This window comes from Melanerpes formicivorus, unplaced genomic scaffold (genome assembly GCF_026170545.1).
Source record: "Melanerpes formicivorus ecotype bairdi unplaced genomic scaffold, bMelFor1.0.p_v2 SCAF_24, whole genome shotgun sequence".
Lineage (NCBI taxonomy): Eukaryota > Metazoa > Chordata > Aves > Piciformes > Picidae > Melanerpes > Melanerpes formicivorus.
The window spans coordinates 9,932,918-9,953,352 of record NW_027142376.1 but is presented as its reverse complement, the minus strand read 5'-3'; the positions used below and the strand labels follow the sequence as shown (position 1 = coordinate 9,953,352).

The window sequence follows — 20,435 nt, the reverse complement described above, 5'->3', positions numbered from 1 at the left end:
AGGCTTTTGGACTGTTAGTTCCACAAAACCCTTCTCTTGCCCTTCTCTTTGCCTTCGTCCTCTGGATCCAGGAATTCTACCAATCCCTGCTTCAGAGAAGCTTTGCCTTCATAAAGCTGCCTCCTGTTACCCCAAGTCAGAAGGAATTTATTCCCCAGAGCCTCTCTCCAGTGTTTCTTCTCAGGGCTTTCCCAAAACAGAGAATCCATGCAGACAAAAGTCTGTGTCTCTCCTCAAGGACATCATCCCTGTCTGAACACGGCTCAAACGCCGTGTCCCAGTCTCCATGCCATGGGACATTCCTGAGATCCAATGGAAGTGATGAGGCCAAGTCATGGCTTCACATATTGTCCCTTTACAGGACCACAGGAGCATGAGCTCTTCACATCTAGACTGGACACGACCTTGCTCAGGTGTTGATATCAGAGAAGGAAAGTTAAAATTTATCAATGAGTGTGGGCTGGGATAGAGTGGAAATAAAGGAGCGGGGGTGGGGGGCGCAGGGGAGTGGAGAGAGACAAAGAAAGAGAGAGAAATGGGGAAATAGGGGTGAATAGATTGATAGATCCGTAAATGATCGATACGTAGATGATGGATACAAACGGAGAGGCAAATGGATGGGTACATCGATGATAAACGCACGACAGATGCCAGGGACTCGGTGCCCTTGTGCCTCGGACTCGCGGGCTCACTGCTGCCGCCTTGTGGACACGACGAGGTACTGCTTGCTGCCTCATGCTCCTAGGGGGTCTGAGTGGTCTCTAAACGGGAGTTTGGAGGCATGGAAAGTTTTTGAGGGGGTTTGAAGGGGGTTTGTGGGCACCTAAAGTGGTCTAGGGGCCTCTGGAGGATAGATAAAAACTGAGAGGCAAATTGACAGGTACAGAGATGATAGATTGATCATAGATACATAGACTAAAGGTCAGTCTCAGCAAGATCATGGGGTTCATTTCTCTCATTTATCCATGCATTACCCTTTGCTAAATCAAAAGCGTTTTTTATTCACTGCTTACAGATGTTCCCATGTGTGTTTAGCCAGCACACTCACATCTTGCAATTAAGGAAATACAAAAAAAAACCTAAAAGAATCCCCACTACCTTGTGCTATGTTAAAGCAAAGCAGGTGTAACCAGAGGGAAGGCAAAAGCTGCTGTTCCAGCACAGCAAAGTCTACAGCTTTGGCCACTGTGCAGTGCCCCCCCTTCCTCTCACTTCTCACTGAGAGCTTGGCTTACATGGAATGAAAACCTTTCTTTTAATGAAACTTTTCAATTTAAAGAGAAAAACAAGGCTCTGACCGATACTTTACATCTTAACCACTGAGCTTGTTACCACACAGCTTCTCCCAGCATATTTCTGGATTTAATTGTGTTATGTCTAGTCTCCCTTATTCACACAAGGCTGTCTGGAAAGGGCTTTTCACAGAAGGCTGGATGAACTCTTTTGTTTTCCTCCATGCTTACAAGTTAAGCTCACCTCCCAGTAACGAATTCCCATCACCTGGGCTTTAGTGAGGCTTCTCCAGCAGTCATCCATCCTACATCATGGCAAACTGGGTGATAACTCATGGGCTGAAGAGGGTAATGGGGAAAATGTTTTGTCTGGCTATCTGTAGGGCAGGACTCCAGGAAGATGCTGCTGGTTCTTTGGATGCTGATGTGCCTGTGATGCTGAATGCTGGTGCTTTCTGAGAGCATGCATGCTTGTGGATTCATGTCACCCACACCTTGATTCATCTTCTCTTCAGAAAGAGGAAAAAGGGAAAGAAAGGCAAGGCTTGTGCTTATTAGCATGGGTGTTAAACTATCTCCTTGCGGGCTATAATGGTGCTGAGAGCAATGAAGTGGGCAAGGCATCAATGCCAACCTTTTCTGTGCTCTCCCACTGCATGCCCAAATCTAGGGCAATGGGACAGCCACACAGCATGGGTCTCCACACTAGTCTCACTGAGACACAGTCACAAGTGATTCAGTCTTTCAAGCACGGAGGCTCCACCTGTAGCACTAGAGAAATGGATGGCTGCTCCCTAAGACCATTTGGAAAAGCCTTCTTCTGGTGGCAACCCATCAACCCACAGGTCAAGAGCCAGCTGCTCCTGGCAAGCAAACACTGACTGCATGCCTTAGCTGGGAACCACCACAGAGAGAAAAAGGCTCTGGCAGAGCCCATCCCTATATTTTTCTTCTGCTTGTTAATTTTGCCTTTGAATTATCTCTCAGCCCTGACACCTGGGAACCTGTCTGGCTGGGGTGCTGGTGTGGCCCATCACAGTGGGCTGCTGGGCAAGAGCCTAAGGGGTGACAAGAGTGGGCTAGGCTCTGCTGAAGGTGCCAGCATGCTCAGAAAGCACCTTGCCCCTGATTGCCTTCTGCGGAAATACACTGGGGCATTTTTCTCAAAAGATACTTCTGCAAGCCTTGGAAAGAGCTTTGTGCAGCTGTGCCTAAGAGAGCAGGCTGGAGTGCTTCACAAGTGGCAGAGCTTGGGGTAGGTTTCCCTTTTAATCCCCTGACACCAAAGGGAGAGTGGGTGAGAGATTTAAATCTTCAAATCCCACATTCAAAATGCACCTTGGCAGCAGCCCAGGCCCACCAAGGTGCAGCTTGCAGCACACTGCTCCCTGGGGACAGCACTATGGGCTCCTGAGGCAGCTGCTGCCAGGTGCTGTCTGCACTCCAGGGGCCTGCCAGACTCAGGCTTTGGGCAGTGGCTTACCCAAGCCTCCTCTGCAGGCTGGAAAGACAGCTCAGCTCACATTACTTGTCTCTGCTTAATCCACTTAGAAAGCTCCCCTCTACTTTCCCCCATGCTACTCCAGCCTCACTGTCTGTGATGTCTTGGAAATAGTGAAGACATCATCAAGAAGCCCAGTACAAGTTATAGAAAGGTTGCCAGAGACTTCCCTCATACCTGGGCAGTGCCTCTCACCACTTCTTTAACCCTTCCCAGGGTCCCCATAGCGTGTTCAAATAGCTAAACCTCCAGTTTTCAAAGTTGGAAGGGTTGGGGAATGAGAGTACCCAAAAATCTGATAGATGTTCACCTCCTTTTGAAAATCCATTCTGGAAACATTACTGGATAACTGTTGCCTTTCTCAAGCAGTTGTTGGTTGTTTCAGAAGATGTCTTCTCCTCCTTTTTCCTATGCCTTGTGATCCTGTCTCCTCCAGTGCGTCCTACAAGAAGGGCAGAAGCACCTTTTAGAGAGCCAAGCAACCACATGCAGTGTCACATTGCCCATGCTGAGGGCATGAGGTACAACCACTAGTGCTTGGATTTGCAGGGCAGGCTCACCATGCCACCAGAGATCAGTTCAGTGCAGAAAGTCCTCAAACACCATCAGGTTGTGCTCCTGGATGTACTGCAGCAGGATGTGTGCTCGCCTGTCGATGGTCTGAAGCAGGGGTTTCAGGCCCTCAGCACCTCCCTGGCTTTCCCAGAACTCCTGGTCCATGTGCAGTGACTCCAGCAGCAGGCTCTGCAACCTGCCTGACTGCAGGGTGGACACTGCTGCTGCTGGGAAGCTGCAGCAGAGGAGCAGAAGTGAGAGAGGGGGAAGGAGTTACCTAGGAAAGGCCAAGAAGGGAGGAGGGGGAGAGCAGGGCACCCAAGCAAAGGCCATCCTAGTTCTTCAAGAAGAAATGATTGTGGGATGAGGAGCTTCTTGCTTAAAACTCTGCCCACAGCAAGTGTTCAGGATAACTCCATCAGAAACAGATCCAAATGAGCTCCAAATGAAGGGGTCCAGAGTGTAGCAAAACATCTGGCAGGCAATGACACAAGAAATGTTGAAACGTCATTATTTCTGTGCAGCTGCCAATTAGAGAAGGGAAAATAGGATTTGGAGACTGCCATGAGCCACCCAGAGCTGGGTGAAGAGGGGCACATGAGATGGGTTTGTGAGCCCACCTACTTGCCCTGTCCTGAGTGGGAGCTGGAGCCACTTCACAGGGGCGTCCAACCAGAGAAGCCAGGAGCAGCACAGAGGTGTGCACATAAGGCTGGTGTCTATCCCATGTGTGCAAGCTCAGCCCTCACCTGGGATGTGCCCCCAGCAGGGTGTCCATCACCCTTTCTACCTGTCTATGCCTTGCAGGAGCCTGAAGTTGAGCTGCTCTTCAGGGTGCTGTGGCCTGCCCGCGTTGTCAATGAACACCAGTCGGGACGGAGCGCTCCTCCGGACCTGCCAGTGCAACGTGAAACTCACCTACTGCAGGGACTCACCAGTCTGGAGGTTCAGACTGGTGTTTTAATGCACTTAAAAGTCCTGAGAGCTGGCAGCTGCCAAACCCCAGGTCCCTCCATGCTGAGACACACCTCCCACCGTGGATCCTTCATGACCATGGGACCTACATTCCCTTTGCTGACACATCAGCCCTGCAAGCACCTCCTAGGCACCACAATCTTAGTCCCAGAGCAGCCCCAGTAGAGTGAGGACATATACCAAGATGTGAACCAGGACCAGCTCTGCCGGGTTTTGGCACTTCTCATGGAGCATTTCCTCCATGCAGGGCTCGGAGGGATCGGGTTGAAACCCACAGCAATAGCGATCCAGGCGGTCATGAACCTGTGGGAGACATTCGGGGACCTCTGTCAGACCTGGCTTCAATACCCTTGCCTCGTGAAACAGGGTAAAGAGAACCTGCCTTTTCCCCACCCCAACACAGAACTGAGGCCAAGTACCACATGGAAAACTTCCATGTTGAGGTTTGAGACAAAAAGAGCTAAGATAAAAAGTTCCACTGAGCAAACCACATCATCATCATCATAATAATCCAAAGCACAACCACCTTAGCTAATAATATAATGCACAATTACCTTGGCTTAGCCTATTTGCAGAAACAGAAGTGCAGCATAAAGCAGGAAAGCAGGGACCTAGCCAACACCAACCTGCCTCACTGCCATACCTGCAGGAAAGAGCAATCCCCAAAAATCCAGACCCTAAAAGCAGCAACTGGAACAGGAAGCCCCTCAGGTTGCACTCTGAACTCCAAGCCCCATTGTGCTTTGCTCCAGCCAGCACTTTCATTTTGAAGCTGGCATGAGGCAGGGTAGTTTTGAATAACAGCATCAAATTTGCATTCAACCCATGGCACCTGGGTACTCCTGAAGCTTCCCCAGCAGCCAGCACATCCTCTGCAGTGGCCCATGGGGCAGATGGGACCTTACTGGTTGCTGACAGCCCTCCCCATGGCTGCATAGTACCATGGCCATGGAGGGTAGTTGGCTCAATGCCTACATCTCTGGAAGCCCATTTGCAACATTAGAGCATAAAAAACCTCCCATACATTATTTTAAAATCTCCTTTAAATATATAAACATGTATATAAAATGAAGATATTTTCCAGTTGCAGGAGGAAGGTGAAGGAGATTTAATAAGTGCTTATAAATATCTGAGGGCTGGGGGTCAAGAGGGAGGGGACAGCCTCTGCTCAGTTGCACCCTGGGATAGGACTAAGGGCAGTGGATGTAAATTACAGCACAGAAGGTTCCACCTCAACACAAGGAGGAATTTCTTCACTGTGAGGGTCACAGAGCACTGGAGCAGGCTGCCCAGAGAGGTTATGGAGTCTGCTTCTCTGGAGACCTTCAAGACCCATCTATATGCATCCCTGTGTGACCTGCCCTAGGTGTCCCTGCTTTGGCAGGGGAGGTTGGACTTGATAATCTCTGGAGATCCCTTCCAACCTCTAACATCCTGTGGTCCTGTGACTCGCTTGCATGAGGTTGCAGAGAGCCTCCTGGAGCCACTGAGAGGTCTGGAGCAGGTCTCAGGTGGGGCTGGGGAGATCCACAGGTGATGACTAGAAAGTAGCCAAGTGACCCACAGTGGCTCCCCATTCCCTTCATCGTAATAGCTGGCATAACTTAACAATTACAGGCTTGTTTTGAGAGAGCATTCAGCTCTCCCAAGCACTAATCAGGCACTGCAGGAAATGCAGTGTTTGGGTTCTATGTCTATTATATTCATCAGCCTTGGAGAAGCAACTTCAGTCCCACACTGGAGTCCCTTAACAAATCCATCTGTTTCCCGAGGTTTAATGAAGCACTCAGGTCAGCATTTCTCTGTCAGAGGACTGACCATTTTAAAGTGCTAGAGCTTCTTTTGACATGAAACACATTGAAATGAAATAAATCATCACATTTCCTCCATGCCTCTCCTCGGTCTACCTACTGGAAAGCTCAGCACAGCAGATTCTCTCACCTGCTACCATGTTTTCCAGGCTACAAAGAAGACAACCTGAGATGTCTTACAGAGACATTAAATGGGCTCAGATCTCCACTCATCTGCCCACAAGCACTGGTGAAACCAAGGTGTGTTGGTGCTGGACTGAGGGAGGTGTGAGGTGGAGGCTAGAGCTAGTGTACAAGTGGAGCCCCACAATAGGGAGCTGAGGAGATGCTGAGAGTGTTACAGTATCACAGTATCACCAAGGTTGGAAGAGGCCTCAAAGATCATCGAGTCCAACCTGTCACCACAGACCTCATGACTAGACCATGGCACCAAGTGCCACATCCAATCCCCTCTTGAACCTCTCCAGGGGCAGTGACTCCACCACCTCCCTGTTGCTGACATGTAGGTGAGCCCTCCTCCTCCCTGGCCCTCCCTGCATCATTTATATTGATTTCTTCTCAGCAGAGCCTAAATTACTCCAATGAATGGGACACTAGGTCTTGCTACTGGAACACAGCTTCCTGAGCCACAGCTTCCTGAGCCACATCTTTCCCATCCAAGCTCAAACACTACAAGAAATTCCCATTCAGTCCATCTTTGATGCTATGTGAAGCCACCCCAGTATCCAGGGTGCATATAAAGAGTATCCTAGTTCCAGCACAGCTTTCCAGCTGTGACTTCTCCCCCAAGGAAAATGTTCTTTCTCTCTCCCCAGCTGGGAAGAGGGTGCTACAGGACAGGGATGTGGCTGCAGGGCCTTGGAGCTGATGTATTTTTGGATCTTTTTAAAGCACAGGACAAAGACACAGCAGCTGTCCTCTTTTCACTGGGCTTGGTATCTTGTCCCTAGTAAAGTTTTGCACCAAAAGAGGCGTTACCTTGTGACAGAAGAAGTCTGATTTTAAGGTTAATTAAAGGAAACAACCAAGATGTCAATGCCAATGTACAGTAGGGCTCAAAGCCTGCAGCTTCTGCTTCCCCAGCAAGGTCTGAAAGGCTAAAGCCATTTCTGAAGGATGCTATTTCATTTATATAACATCCTGCTGACTTGGTACCTTGTTATCTTTATGTGACTTTTCCACTCAGAAGGATCCCATTGGAGTTAATCAGGAAAATCTGTGCATTGCCCTTGCATTTATCCCTGTGCTACCTCAGCCTGCCAAGGGAAAATCTTAAAACTAGATACTGTCTCCTGGAGACTCAGCCTTTCCATTGTACTCATTGGGAAAATGAATCTTTTAATTTCTCTGGTTGTTTTGCCTAGACTATTTCCAAGCCCAGCCAGGACCTACTCTGCCTCTGCCAGTCCAAGGTTATAAAAGAATAATGGTCAGGTTTTGCCAAAAATGAGAGAGAGAAATAAGAAAACACATATTTTGATAGTTCCTCCCTTTCCCTTCCTTCCCCTCCTTCCCTTCCCTCTTTTCTTTCCTTCCTTCCTTCCTTTCCCTTCCTTCCTTTCCCTCCCTTCTTTCCTTCCTTTCCTTTCCTTTCCTTTCCTTTCCTTTCCTTTCCTTTCCTTTCCTTTCCTTTCCTTTCCTTTCCTTTCCTTTCCTTTCCTTTCCTTTCCTTTCCTTTCCTTTCCTTTCCTTTCCTTTCCTTTCCTTTCCTTTCCTTTCCTTTCCTTTCCTTTCCTTTCCTTTCCTTTCCTTTCCTTTCCTTTCCTTTCCTTTCCTTTCCTTTCCTTTCCTTTCCTTTCCTTTCCTTTCCTTTCCTTTCCTTTCCTTTCCTTTCCTTCCTCCCTTCCTTCCTCCCTTCCTTCCTCCCTTCCTTCCTCCCTTCCTTCCTCCCTTCCTTCCTCCCTTCCTCCCTTCCTTCCTCCCTCCCTTCCTCCCTCCCTTCCTCCTTTTCCTCCTTTCCTTCCTCCCATCCTTCCTTCATTCCTTCATTCCTTCCTTCCTTCATTCCTTCCTTCCCAGCCGGTGGGCTGGGTGGTCCTCTTCATCCCAGCCCTACCTGGAGGAGAAAGTCGAAGAGTGCCAGGCGGCTCCACTCATCACGTGGGATGCTGGAGCAGGGAACATCCCCAGTGGCAGGCACTGGTCCGTGGGACTGCAGCATCTCCTGGTATTGCAGCCACCCCAGAGTGCAGGAGTTCTGGTCGTTGTTGGCATCCTCCAAGTGCTGGAGGTCAGGTGCCCACCAGATGATGGGTCGCAGGGAGCCGTTGGTGTAGCTGTAGGGCAGGAGGTGGCTGGTGAAGCGCCGGGCCACGGCAGGCAGGCTGCGGTTCAGCCCCAGCACCCTGTCCAGGTGGAACGCCAGCACCTCATAGAGGTCCCTAGAGCGCTTGATGAGCCCACAACGCCCGTCCTGGCAGTCCAGCTCTGGGTTGTCTGGCAAGACATCCCCCTCAGCATCCTCCGCGGCCCGCAGCCCCACTCGCAGGACTTGCCCGTGGGCGGGGATACGGACTTTGGAGACCACTCGCCCACCAGCCAGCAGCCGCATCTTCTGGAGGTCATCGGCTGAGAGCCACGGGGGAGCAGCCCCTGCCACCCCCTTCTGCCACTTCTGACCCTGGCTGAGGGGCTGGTCCCACCACAGGTGAGTGCGGGGTACAGGCAGCCTTTCACCGTGGACCTGTTCCATGGACACGGGGGTGGCTGCCTCCCTCTGGGGACCTGGGAGGGATGATGCTGGTAAGGGGTGGGGGGAGTGGTCCGGTGGTGGGGGCAAGTGGACAAGGGCTATCAGAGCCAGGGCCAGCAGCACCCCAAGGGCTGCCAGGGTAGGAGGTTTCAGCCCCATCCTTCGCCACAGTCGCTGGGCCTGCAAGGAGAGAAAGGGAAAGCATTAATGGGAGTCCGTGAGTGCTACTATGGCTGAGGATTCCCCAAACCTAAGTGCTCCAGGCACTGCTGTTAATGAGTTTAATGTGGTTTGCTTTGGAAGAGTAGCCCCTCTGCTTGTGTACTCCCTGGGAAAGGTGTTCCCCAAGTGCTCCCTGCCTTTGTGGCATTATAGCAGGAGAGGGATGGCTGGCAGCATAATTTGTGCCAGAAATTAGCCACAGTGCCCTCAGAAGCTCGTCAGAGCAAGGGCTGACCCACCAGAGACCTTGCCATGTCTTCAGCAATGAGGTACAGCATCAGTTTATGGTGATGAATTTACCATGAATTAATGGTAAAATATTTTTCTGCAAGGACTCAAGAAATGAAAAATAAAATAAAATATAAAACCAATTTAAGAGACCCAGTCAGAGGAAATTCCTGGCTGCATGTGAATGCTTTCCAGTCCCTAAGGGTTTTTTTACCTTCAGACCTTATTCTGGGGCAACCCCAGTGTTCCTGTCCTGGTTGCACACTGAAACCGTAACACAGACATCCCTGCTCTCATTCACAGGACATCTCAATGCATGCTGAGACACAGCCTCTGGAGCTCTGCCCATTGCTGCATCTGGCCAAAGCAAGGCAGCTCCAGGTGCCAGCAGGGAGCCATGGCAGCCTGTGTTTAAAAAGGTTGCACCTGAAGCCTAAAGTGTTCTGATTCTCCACACTAAGGATCTGCCTTTATAAGGGCACTACCTCGTTCTGGTGAAGATATCTTTGCACACACAGCTTCCACCCCACTTTTAGTTGCACTTTCTCCTCTGAAGAGACTTGTAAAATCATACAGGCTGGAAAGGCAGATAGAGCAAACACTGTGCTTGTGTCTCCCCTTTGGCCTAAAGCAGTCCCATATGTGCAGCTGGACTGAGCACAGCACCTTCATGTTTGGGGTAAGGTGGAAGGAATCCATAGGGCAGTACCAGCCCAGCCCATCCCCAGGCCACACTGCATCTGTGCCACATTCACTCAGTCTTGAGTGGTCTAACATGCTGGAGCAGCAAAAGGCACCTAGGGGCTGGTCTTCTGTTTTACAACAGGCATTTCCAAGCAGCTAGAATCCATGTTAAAAATTAAGGCAATATTCAAGTGGATACTTTCTTTGCAAGTATTTATTTTGGAAGCAGAAGTACATCCATGGCAGACGCAGCAGGACAAAGAAGGGATAAGAGACTGTTTACAACAGGAAGAGCTTCAAAAAAAGATCTAAAAAGCTGGGTGGGTGAGAGCCAGCAGCCAGAATCACTTCCAGAAGGCAGCTGGGCAAGCCACAGGGCTTTCAGCACTGCATGCTCCTGCCAGACACAGGGACCCACCACCAGCAATGTTCCAGATATGAAAGCAGCTGTCCCAGGTGACCCCAGTGTGTGAGTTTCTTCATGAGGTGATCCAGTTCTATCCATAAATCCATCAGGTCTTGTGCCCTTACCACAGGGATGCTCCTTCAGATGGCCCTCTGGTGAGGAACCACATCCCCCTCAAAGACATTATTATGTCAGCCAAGGTGGATTAAGAGGAGTGATGGACACCAATTTGCTGGCAGCAGCCATGGGGTCTTGTGTTTGAGATCTCAAAGACTGAGCAGCTTATAAGAGCCAATGGTAGTGCATTTAGAGCTCTTCAGCTTCATAGCTCTCATTGAAGTGTTTCTTTCCCAGAAATACAACATAGTGCAGCAAAAATATATCCATCAGCCCAAACACTTTGCTCCCACATGGCATACACTGGCTTCTGATGGAAGCTGGGGCTCTCTGATGCAGGACTTCAGGATCTACTGGGGAACTTCCTAGTTTAGCTGTCCCTTAAAGCCTCAGAATGGAAGGGAACTAGTCCAGAGTGAGACTGTTCAGAGAGTGATGTTCGGTCCTAGATCATGGGCGGTGTTATTCAAGGCTGCATAGTAACTGCCCCAGGCATCATATGCCTGGGACACATGGCTAAATTATTGCCTTAGGCCCCTTTGTGGGCAGAAGATGAGCATGAATATCCCAAAACAGCCCCAAAGGGCAGTAGGACTCCTGTCCATCTCTTTCCTGCTTGGATGGGATAATGATTTGCTGTGGAACCATAGCCAATACCAGCTAAGACAGGCAGTACCCGAGCTCAGCCACACAAAACCTTCATGCCCTGAATTTTGTACAAGTCCTGCAGAGTACATAACCCAAGTCTGGCATCCTAAGCAAGATGGTGCCATGTCCAAACCATAATTTAACCACAGTAAAATAAGCTTGTAGCATAAAAAGACCAATTGCTGATATCCTGATATCCTTACTCCTTCCAAATCATCACCATAATTGCTTCACAGTCTGTCCCTCCAACCTCAAAGTACAATGAATTAACTGTAACAACATCTATGGAGTTAATCCTGATGAAGAGTATTCACTGTAAATCTCAGTACTTCCATCTGCATCCAGCTGAGTTCCCTTCCCAAACCACATCTTCCTAGGACACTTGTCCCAGCACTCCCCCAGTCCCACCCCTCTGGAGATAAGTGACTCACCTCACTCTTGCCAAAGCCTCTCATGACCTTTTCATGCACACAGGATCTGCAGGGTGATTGCTTTTGGTATCTACCCAATAACCCTTTTGTCATTTACAGCATCCCTGGGCATGCAAAGAGCCTGGCTGCCAAAACCCCAAGTATCCTGGGAGGGGTGCATGTGGGAGCCATTTAGAGAACCATGGAAATACTGCAGGAAAAATCCTTTTTAATCCACAGCTGGACTGCAGTGGGTGCCAAATGGATGGCAATGATTGCTGGGGTTTTATTGTCAAGTCAGTTTACAGTCCAAGTGGTTAAGGAATCATCACTGTCCAAACCATTTTATTTTCTCACTCAGTGAGCTGGTGGTTGGGTACCATAAGTTAGAGCTTCATTTCTTTCCCATCTGTGCTTGAAATCGTGTGCTGTGAAACCAGGCAAGGGCGAATGCAGGCTCCCTGCCCCAGCCCCCTTCAGGGTTTCCCTGACACGTCAACAATAAAAAGGAAGAACAAAAAGTGCAAGTACAGCCTCTGTGTTATTTCTGGCAGTCAATACCACAAATGTAATAATAATCTAGATGATAGAACACTGTAGAAATCATACTATATTTTTCCAGCCCAGGGTGAATACTTTTCCACAGAGATTTTCTCTGAGCCCATGCTTGCAAGAAAACGCTGCAAGTTTAACCCATGGCTTCGATTCAGCCTGAAATGCAAAGCAGACACACAACTCCACTTTGCCAGTCGGACACACTGACAGTACACTATGTCTTTGCTAGAAATTAGGTCTCTTTCCCAGAAGGCAAGCTACAGGCAAAACCCACAAAGAGCCCTAAGAGAGGTCCTGCTTGTTCCAGGATGCCAAGCAGTAAATAATACATATCCTGACTCAACTGGGAGCCACACAGCACAGCTCACACTCCTGAAGCCATGGTGAAGGACCTGTACAGCCTGGCCACTCAGGGATAAAACATTCTAAGTGTGGTTGGGAGGGTTTCATCTTTGACATTGTATTCCTGGGATGCTTGAACCTTGCCAGCATTTGAAGCAGAGGTCTGTTTTTAATGTCTTTTCAAAGCACATCAAATTGGCTTGGTTGGGCTTGAAAGAGGAGACAAACACCACACTTCATTATCCAAGAATGTAAGAAATGGCTATAAAACTGAAAACGTGTCATGGAAGTACACTGCCTTTCCAAGCAGGACTGATCCTGCTTTCCCAAGGCATCCAAAAGAGTGCTCCTGCCCCTGCACTGGCACTGCCAAACCCCTGCAGTAGCAAATCCCATCATCCCAAAGAGGTGCCCAACGGAGCCAGGATGGCTTGGCCGTGGCCACGTCCTTCTTGGCCGCCTGCCTGCCCTAGGCTCCCAAGCTCAGAGGGCTTTGCCAAAGGTCACTGGTGACCAGGTTAAGAGCAGGTGTGTGCATTTACCTCGAGGCACACCATGAGGCATATAATTTGCAACACCCTGAGCTGTGCTTATCCTCACAGCACTGTGCTTACTGCCTGTTTGATGAACCACAAAACTGCCTGGGCAGCAGAAGGTGCAGCCTGCCATGACTGGTTTTAACAAGGACTGCTTGAAAAGTAACAGGAAAACCTACTTTGGCTGCCCCCTCTCTGGGAACATCTCCAGTGCCTTGTGCCCAACATGTGGATATGCCAACCAGATCCTAGAGGGAAACAGTCTCCTCCTTTTGGTATTGCCCAGGAGTTTTTTGGCCTGCTAAGAGCATGGCACATGGGCTAAGCTCACTGCTGGGGACTCATAACCATGCTGAAGGACACAAAACCCCCCTCACCCTCAGTCTGACTGTAGGCAAGCCTAAACAGAAGGAAATCTTTGTCAACATCCATCACCCATCATTCAAGTGCTTAAGCACCTTTCTGTATTACCCTGCTTGGGGAAGATAAATGGCTTGCAGAGTGGGAATTCACTAAAGACAGCTACTGAATGAGGACTGCCAGCCTCAAAAGTAGTCTTGGATCAGAGTGGCTGTGCAGGAGGGGCAGGTTTGCTGTGCTGCCCCCATGCATGGGTACAGCACCAGGTTCCACAGCAACCCACCTACACCTGCCCTGCTGCAGGGCACAAAGAAGGGATATCCCTTCACTCAGCCTCATGATCCATGAAAGCAACTGTAATTCTCATAAGACCTGTATCAGCTGTGTGTGTCTAAGGTTGTTTCTGCCAGGGATGCATTTTTTTACCTCCAAAATGCCCTTCAAGAGTGAAGGACCATGACCTCACTGGGTTCTGGCATCCTGAAAGCCACCCTGCTTGGTACCTGGGCAGGCACATGGCAGAAAGGCACTGAGTGGCTGCTCAGGGTGTCCCTGCAGACCCGCTTCCTCATACCGCTCCTTGAGAATGGCTTGGGAAGCTCAAGCCAGGCACTGTGGAGGTGGGAGAGAGATTGTGCTCCCACAAGCCATATGCAAAGGAGTCACAACCAATGTTAGGTCAGATGAAACTCAGGAGATGAACACCTGGAATACTGCTACATGGTGCTGGGTCCTTCCCTGCCTGGTCAGCAAAGTCCTCCTAACTGGCACACAAGTGCACTGGTGTGTCCAAAACCATAGCAGAAAATGAACCAGTTAAATGTCTTGGGATGCAACTTTAAAAAACACTGTGCTTTGATGCATTTTGAACAGTCTGCAGAGCTTCTGTCTCAAGGAGATAATTTACAGGCTGACTGCAAGACAAGGTGTGCTTTGCACTAGCACAGGACAACGCACCAGCAGTGGCACAACGGGATGAAATGTTGCTGGATATTGTTCACGCTGAGCACTGACTTTAAAGGGATAGTGTCAGTATGCTCCCTCTAACTTCTAAAATAATGGAGCCTTCACATTTCTTCCCAGTTATTGCTACAACCTTGGGGCAGCTAAATAAAAACCTCCTGAAATCCTTGAGCTCCACACCCCCTCTCCAGTAATAACCTGGCATGCCTTCAGCTCCAGGCCCTGCCTCTGTCCCTTGAGCTTTTTGCTTCTCAGGAATGAGACATGCTGTTTCTTGCTCAGTCCTCCCCCACCAGACCCACTGTTTCGGGGTTTGGGAGGCCACTCATACTGAAGTTGCTTCTGTGCCCCAGCTCTTCTTTAACACCCTGTCATCCAAAGGAAAATGTCAAACAAAATCTTCAGTCAGTGCTGGAAACTGCTCTGTGTGATGAGAAAATCCCAGCACTTGTATGTAATAGTTCCATTCCTATTGCACTGGACAGTCCCAGTTGAGTTACAGACAGAACAAATCCAGCTGAAGCATGGGCTTGTAAAACTCCCAGGAGAAGCCTGCAAGAGCAGCAAGGCTCCTGGCATCCTAAACCTCCTGTTCAGCATCTTCATGGAGGCACTGGGGCAGAAGACAGAGGACACCGTGCAGGAGATGCACGACCATCACATGTGTAGAGGATGCTGCACTACAGGGTGCAGCTGATGCAGTCAAGGGCAGGGTTGCTGATTGGGGAGACCCAGAGAGGACACACACCACATCCAGCACCTGGGATGAACTCAAACTCTGTAGGGTATCATCAGGGACTCTGTGATGACGCTGTCCTTACTCCTAAATGTTGTGGTTTGCATTCAGAAAATGGAAAGATTCATAATTCTCCTCACAATCACTGGAAATCTTCCAGCTTGCATGCAGGAAGGCAATACTGAGCTCTGTGAGGGATGGACAGGCTATTTTTCACCCTGACACTGTGTACAGTGCACCAACCCTACAGGTGTTTAAAGGTGGTTTGGATGTGGTGCTTGGGGATATGGTTTAAGGGTGAACTTTGTAGAGTAGGGTTCTGGGTTGGACTTAGTGATCCTGAGGGTCTTGTCCAACCTGACTGTTTCTGTGGTTCTGTGAATAGGATCCCTCCAGTTTAATCCCAGAAGTCAGAACAAAGCACCACAAAATAAAACAGTCTCTAGGATGCCATATTCTTTTGCTTAAAACAAGCAAATTAAAAGCTTTTAGATGCCTTACCCATTTAAGTTCAGAGTCAGGGCTTTTACTGCACACTGTTGTACTTGGCTGTATCTTCTACTTCTTGGAGAGTCATCTCCTAAAAGATTGCTGGCTGTCTTTCAGGACTTGTCACTGAGATACATTGGTTTGCTGCCATTTACATGTGCAAAGATCTCCATTATTTTTCACCACTAATAGCCTCATATTAAGTGATATCAACCTGCACCCAAAACATCCAGGTCACTGAGGACCCAAAATAGCACCTCCTGTTCACAGGAGGCAGCAAGGTTCTGAGCAGCTCTCATGACTGTCCTGCTAGCACCAAGGAACAAGGGAGGTCCTTATCTTCCTTCCTCTCTGCTCATTCCTCTAAACCTCACACCTAGGTGAGAGCAACACAACCTAGAAATTCTGTCAGGGATGTCAAAGAGGGAGGGCAGCAGTTTCGAGCAACTATTGCTCTCTCGCTCCCAGCACTACAGAGCAGGATCCTGCCAGTTTTCTCTCCCCCCCACCCTCCCCTCGTCCCAGTTTCCCAGCTAGTCTGTTGCACTCAGCTCCAAAGGCTTTCAGGGCAGCGCTTCCATCTGCTTGCTGAAACAACAAGAAGGGGCCCCCTTCCCCGGTGAAACAGATGTGGCTCGCCTTTGTGCAACATCTGTGGCTTGTGTCCCCATTCATTCTTAACAGTCTTGCTGTTTCTCAGACCACGACTGTTGTGCAGGGGATAATTTGGAGGAGGGCAGAAGCCTGTGGCTGGACTTCTTCCCATTGGAGTCCCACACACAAACTCTCTCAAAACCCCTGGGTTTCTCCAGGTGGAAAACAATATGCTTTGTTCCCTGTTACTTTTGGGAATCCACAGTCCTGCTCCTCCAGAGCTCCTGTTCCAGCCTCAGCCAGTGGCTCACACTGACAATTCCTGTGGGATTTCCAAATGTGGGGAAGGAAGAGCTGGAATCTGGGATCCCCTTCCTCCCAGTCTCCCTCATCCCAGTAGCTTCTTCTGCTGTACCTCTCACCAGCTTTGGGCTGGCATCCCCGGTGGGGTTGCGCTGCTTTGGCTGCTCTGTGCAGTGAGGAACAGAAGTGGTAGAAAGACAGAAATGTTCTGTAATGTGTTCTGGACTGCATTTAATATAGGGAGGTATATATTAAAATAAACCCAACATTTATTCCCTTTTCTTCTTGATGAGTTTACCAGGCCAGCTGGTGGTTGCCTGAAAACCTGCTAAAACTGTCTGCATGTTTTGGCACTCTGTCCCACTTTGTTCATTTTACTGTGGGTCACACTTTCTCTATATTTTGGGGAGGGGGGTGGGGGGATGATCTGCTTACTTTCAGTTTCATTTCTAACCTGCAGACCAGCACGAGGGGACTTTCTTGGTGCCCAGCAAGGGACCTGCAAAACCTGCTCTGGGATGCTGGTGAGGGGCGGTGCTGGATTCCCCTGCAGGCATTTCACTGGATGCTGATTGAATCGGCTGACTGGAATTCCCTGAGCTGCCTGTCGGGTTTTCTCCCTTCCTGGAGAGCAGGAAAGCACATTCGTGGGATTCCAAAGGGGAGGGAGAAGGATAGTGGGGCCTTTCAGCCCTGTGGTGTTTCTTCAGAACAGAATTGCTCATACAAGCACTGGCCTCAGTTGCAGAAAGGTAACCTCATTTTTCTCCGTTTAAGCCATTACTTCTTAAAGAGGGGGGAAAAGGGAAGAAAGCTGCTCACCACTTGGTTCTGAGTGCCACTTGTGTCCTGCAGAACCATCCTGAGCAAAGCCTGCTGGCAGCTGCCTTCCAGCCCACTTCCTCCCACAGCAAACAGAGCAAGCAAGCAGAGCAAGCAGAGCAGGAGCACTGGTGTGACCTAGCTCCCCAGGAGGGGGGCTTTCCTTCAGAGCAAGACAAATAGCTGTAGATGGACTGCAGCTACTGAACATTTGAAAACAAAAGGAGAAAATAAGGCATTTGGCATCTATGCCAGAGGGATTGATTACACTGTAGTGTAAATTACTGTAAGTGAGACCCTATTATCTAGACAGCCTTGTACTAGGTGGACGACAGAGCAGCTGAAAATTACTTGCTGGCAGGTTTTGAAAGCAGAAAAAATAAGATGTTTCTGTAATGCAGTCACCCTCCAGCCCTCACTCACTGCTCACTGTGTATGTCAGGCATATACAGCAGCCCATCCGGCAAGCAGCTGGCTGCAAGCGTGCGCTCCGGACTGGCAGCGAAGCTCACATCTGGGATCTCAGGCTTCCTGCAACTGGTCTCCCTTCTGGTGGTTTTGAAACAAGTGAAAAATCAGCTTGACTATTACACTTAGGGGGCTGCTGCAAATGAAGTGACAAAGCAATCAGCTTAGGACATAGGTTGAGCTTACTCCTCTTGACTGCCACTACCCTGCCTCCAGGTGAGCAGTGCCCAGATCAGATGCAGATTATTGATTGCTTAATCAATACAGGAGCTTACCAAGGGGTAAGGACTGCAGAAGCAGACCTTCTCTTGCCAAGCCAAAACACAAATCCTAGCAAAACCAGAATTCCTTGCTCTCAGGGGGGAGACTGTGCCAGGTACCTGGTGCTACTTTTTGAAAGGCTTCATGGTGAAAGCTCATACAGGGAAGTGTCACTGCTGATGAAAGGTTAGTGCAGGAAGAGCTGCCTTGCTTTTCACTTTGACAGGGAGGAGTTACTTCCCAAGCCCAAGAGGCATGACACAAGCCCCAGTCTTGCCTAGCTTTCCTGCTGCTGAAGTTAATTTTAAAAAGCTCAAAACTGATCATGTGAACAGTAGGATGGAAAGTATGAAGCCTATCGGTGCGTCCTATACCCCAACACACTCACATGCTCTGGTGAAGGCTGGCATGGTCCCACTGCTCCCAGAGATGCTTTGAGTCATCATCACACTCCCGAGGACCATACAAACATTTCAGCAGCACAAGTGACACCAAAGCATCAGTTTCTGGCAGCAACACCAGGCACCTCCTCAGCTCACCCATCACACACATTTGAAGTCCCTGCCCAACCTGAATGTCCAAGTGCAGAGGTGGTAAAGCAGAGACGAAGCATCCCTCACCCCCGATGAGAACACTTTCGTGATGCCCCAGCTGTTCCCTGCCATCCCAGCTCAGCTGGCACATGCTTGATAGGTGGATCTGAAAACCAGCTATCAAAGGATGCCTCAAACTTGAGGAATAAAACTAGAGGATATAAAAACAACTCTAAGAGTTGGAACATGCTGCAGAACCTGCTAAAGCTGGGGAAACAGGCTGCTTCTTGGGGTGTGGAGCAGAGAGGGCATCTTTCCTTGCCAAATTGTCCCTTTTTTGTGACTTTTGGATGCAAGTGCTGTGCTTTGTGAGGACCAAATAGAAAGCACAGAAGGGTTCTTCATGCTCCCCCACTCTGTTTGCATTTCACCTCCTTTGCCCCATGCTCTTTACCTAACTGAAGCAATATAACCCAGGCTCTTTAAAAAGGTGGATTTCACCTCCCTGGCTGACAGCAGTGCACTGAGCTACAGCACCCCCAGGCACTGCCTTTGCAGGCATCCATACAAACTGCTTTGTCCACCCCTAATGCTACCCTGGACAGACACAAGCTGGATCAGTTCCATGTCTTGCTTGCCTCACCATATCCTGAACTTCTGAGGGGTCCTGCTGGACTTGTACCCAGGATGGCAACAGCTGGGTCACAGCCTCACACCTTGCCCTGTGAGGTTGGTGTCCCTGAACAGACTCAGCTTCCCACCACCAGCTTGGCAAGGAATATCCTAAATCCTACCATGTCTTGCAGTGCTGCTTGACGGACTCCTGCTTGACGAAGTCCTCCTCGTGTGCTTCACCACCCAGGGGAACCGCAGCACCGTCACCTTCTGAGCTGGGCATCAGTCACCTGCAGCACTTCCATGTAACAACAGGAACCCACAGCATTTACAAAAATAAAAAACCAAACCAGCAGTGATAAAAAAAAACCAAAGAAAACTCCTCTTGTGACTAATCAGCCTGCTTCCTTCCCCAGCCACTAGCCATGGCCTGGGGCTGTCACCCTGGGATGCCCCTCCAGGTCCCCCACGGTCTCTGCGAGCTGCCTGCCACTGTGTGTGCTGGGCACATTTGGTTCCTCCCGAGCCCTGCTCAGGAAAGCACCCTTCAACCTTCTGCTGAGAGTTTTCAAACTCTGCCACATCCCAGACGCACTTCCCCGTGGGGAGGGGAGTGGAGAGGCTGAGAAGGGGAGAACAGCTATTTGAAGAGTCTCTTTTTCACAATAAAAGCCCTTCTTGCTGCCTTTTTGCCTTTCTTTCTTTCTTTTTTTTTCCCCAATACCAAGGATCAATTTGAACCAGGAGACACAGGAAAAGAAGGCTGAGGACCTCTCAAGCCCTTCTGATCTCAGTGACCCCGGTGCCAGACAAGTAGAGGGACTGGCAGAGCCCCAGGGACCACATCAATCCCAGAGCTAAGAAAGCAAACCACAGCGCTGCTTATGGTGCCTGAGAAAATGTCCTTTGCAGGTTCTTATTAACATTGCTTTGTCTGTCAGTAACAGCCCAGCAGAGAGCTGTGCCACATCAGTGCCCAGAGCTGATGCAGCCCTAGGACATTTCTATCTTTTAATGTCATTAATGCATTATGACCACATACAAGCACCTGTTTCTTCAGGGCACAAGGTGCCTGCAGGCAGCCAGAAGAGGGATGGCCCCAGGGGACCGCGGGAAGTACCCTTACAACTCAGCAGCACTGCACGGCAGTGCCCAGCCAGTGCAGCTCCCCACCCAGCACCCAGGTGTAGGGTGCATCCCAAACACCATTTCCTCAGACCTGTAGGAGAAAAGGGGCTGGAGGCACGGGTTTGGGAAGCAGTGACTTGCACCAGCCCTTCACGGTTAAGCAGGGCATACAGGCAGCTGTCAGGTTCCACCCTGGGATGGTAAGGAGGAGTATGAAAACTAAGCCCTGGTGCCAAGCTCATTGACCTG

The 20,435-nt window shown here is 49.7% G+C and overlaps 1 protein-coding gene across 1 annotated transcript; it reads right to left on the bottom strand.

Moving 5' to 3' along the window:
* Nucleotides 1-2,086: 2,086 nt before the first annotated feature.
* GASK1A (golgi associated kinase 1A) lies at nucleotides 2,087-19,341 on the bottom strand. Its single transcript, XM_068152979.1, has 8 exons — nucleotides 19,238-19,341; nucleotides 17,612-17,676; nucleotides 16,368-16,525; nucleotides 8,131-8,946; nucleotides 4,444-4,566; nucleotides 4,079-4,182; nucleotides 3,294-3,523; nucleotides 2,087-3,175 (listed from the first exon to the last, which is right to left on the bottom strand). The coding sequence occupies exons 1-7, from the start codon at nucleotides 19,339-19,341 to the stop codon at nucleotides 3,313-3,315; spliced, it is 1,581 nt and encodes a 526-aa protein (XP_068009080.1). The 3' UTR covers nucleotides 2,087-3,175; nucleotides 3,294-3,312.
* Nucleotides 19,342-20,435: the final 1,094 nt, after the last annotated feature.

Excerpts from the sequence above, each read along its gene's own strand:
- GASK1A (XM_068152979.1), bottom strand. The coding sequence starts at position 19,341 with ATGCCCAGCTCAGAAGGTGACGGTGCTGCGGTTCCCCTGGGTGGTGAA. Across the intron at positions 8,947-16,367 it reads ATCCCACAGGAATTGTCAGT|GCCCAGCGACTGTGGCGAAG; the intron begins GTGAGCCACTGG and ends CTCTCCTTGCAG. Across the intron at positions 3,524-4,078 it reads CTCCTGCAAGGCATAGACAG|CTTCCCAGCAGCAGCAGTGT; the intron begins GTAGAAAGGGTG and ends CCTCTGCTGCAG.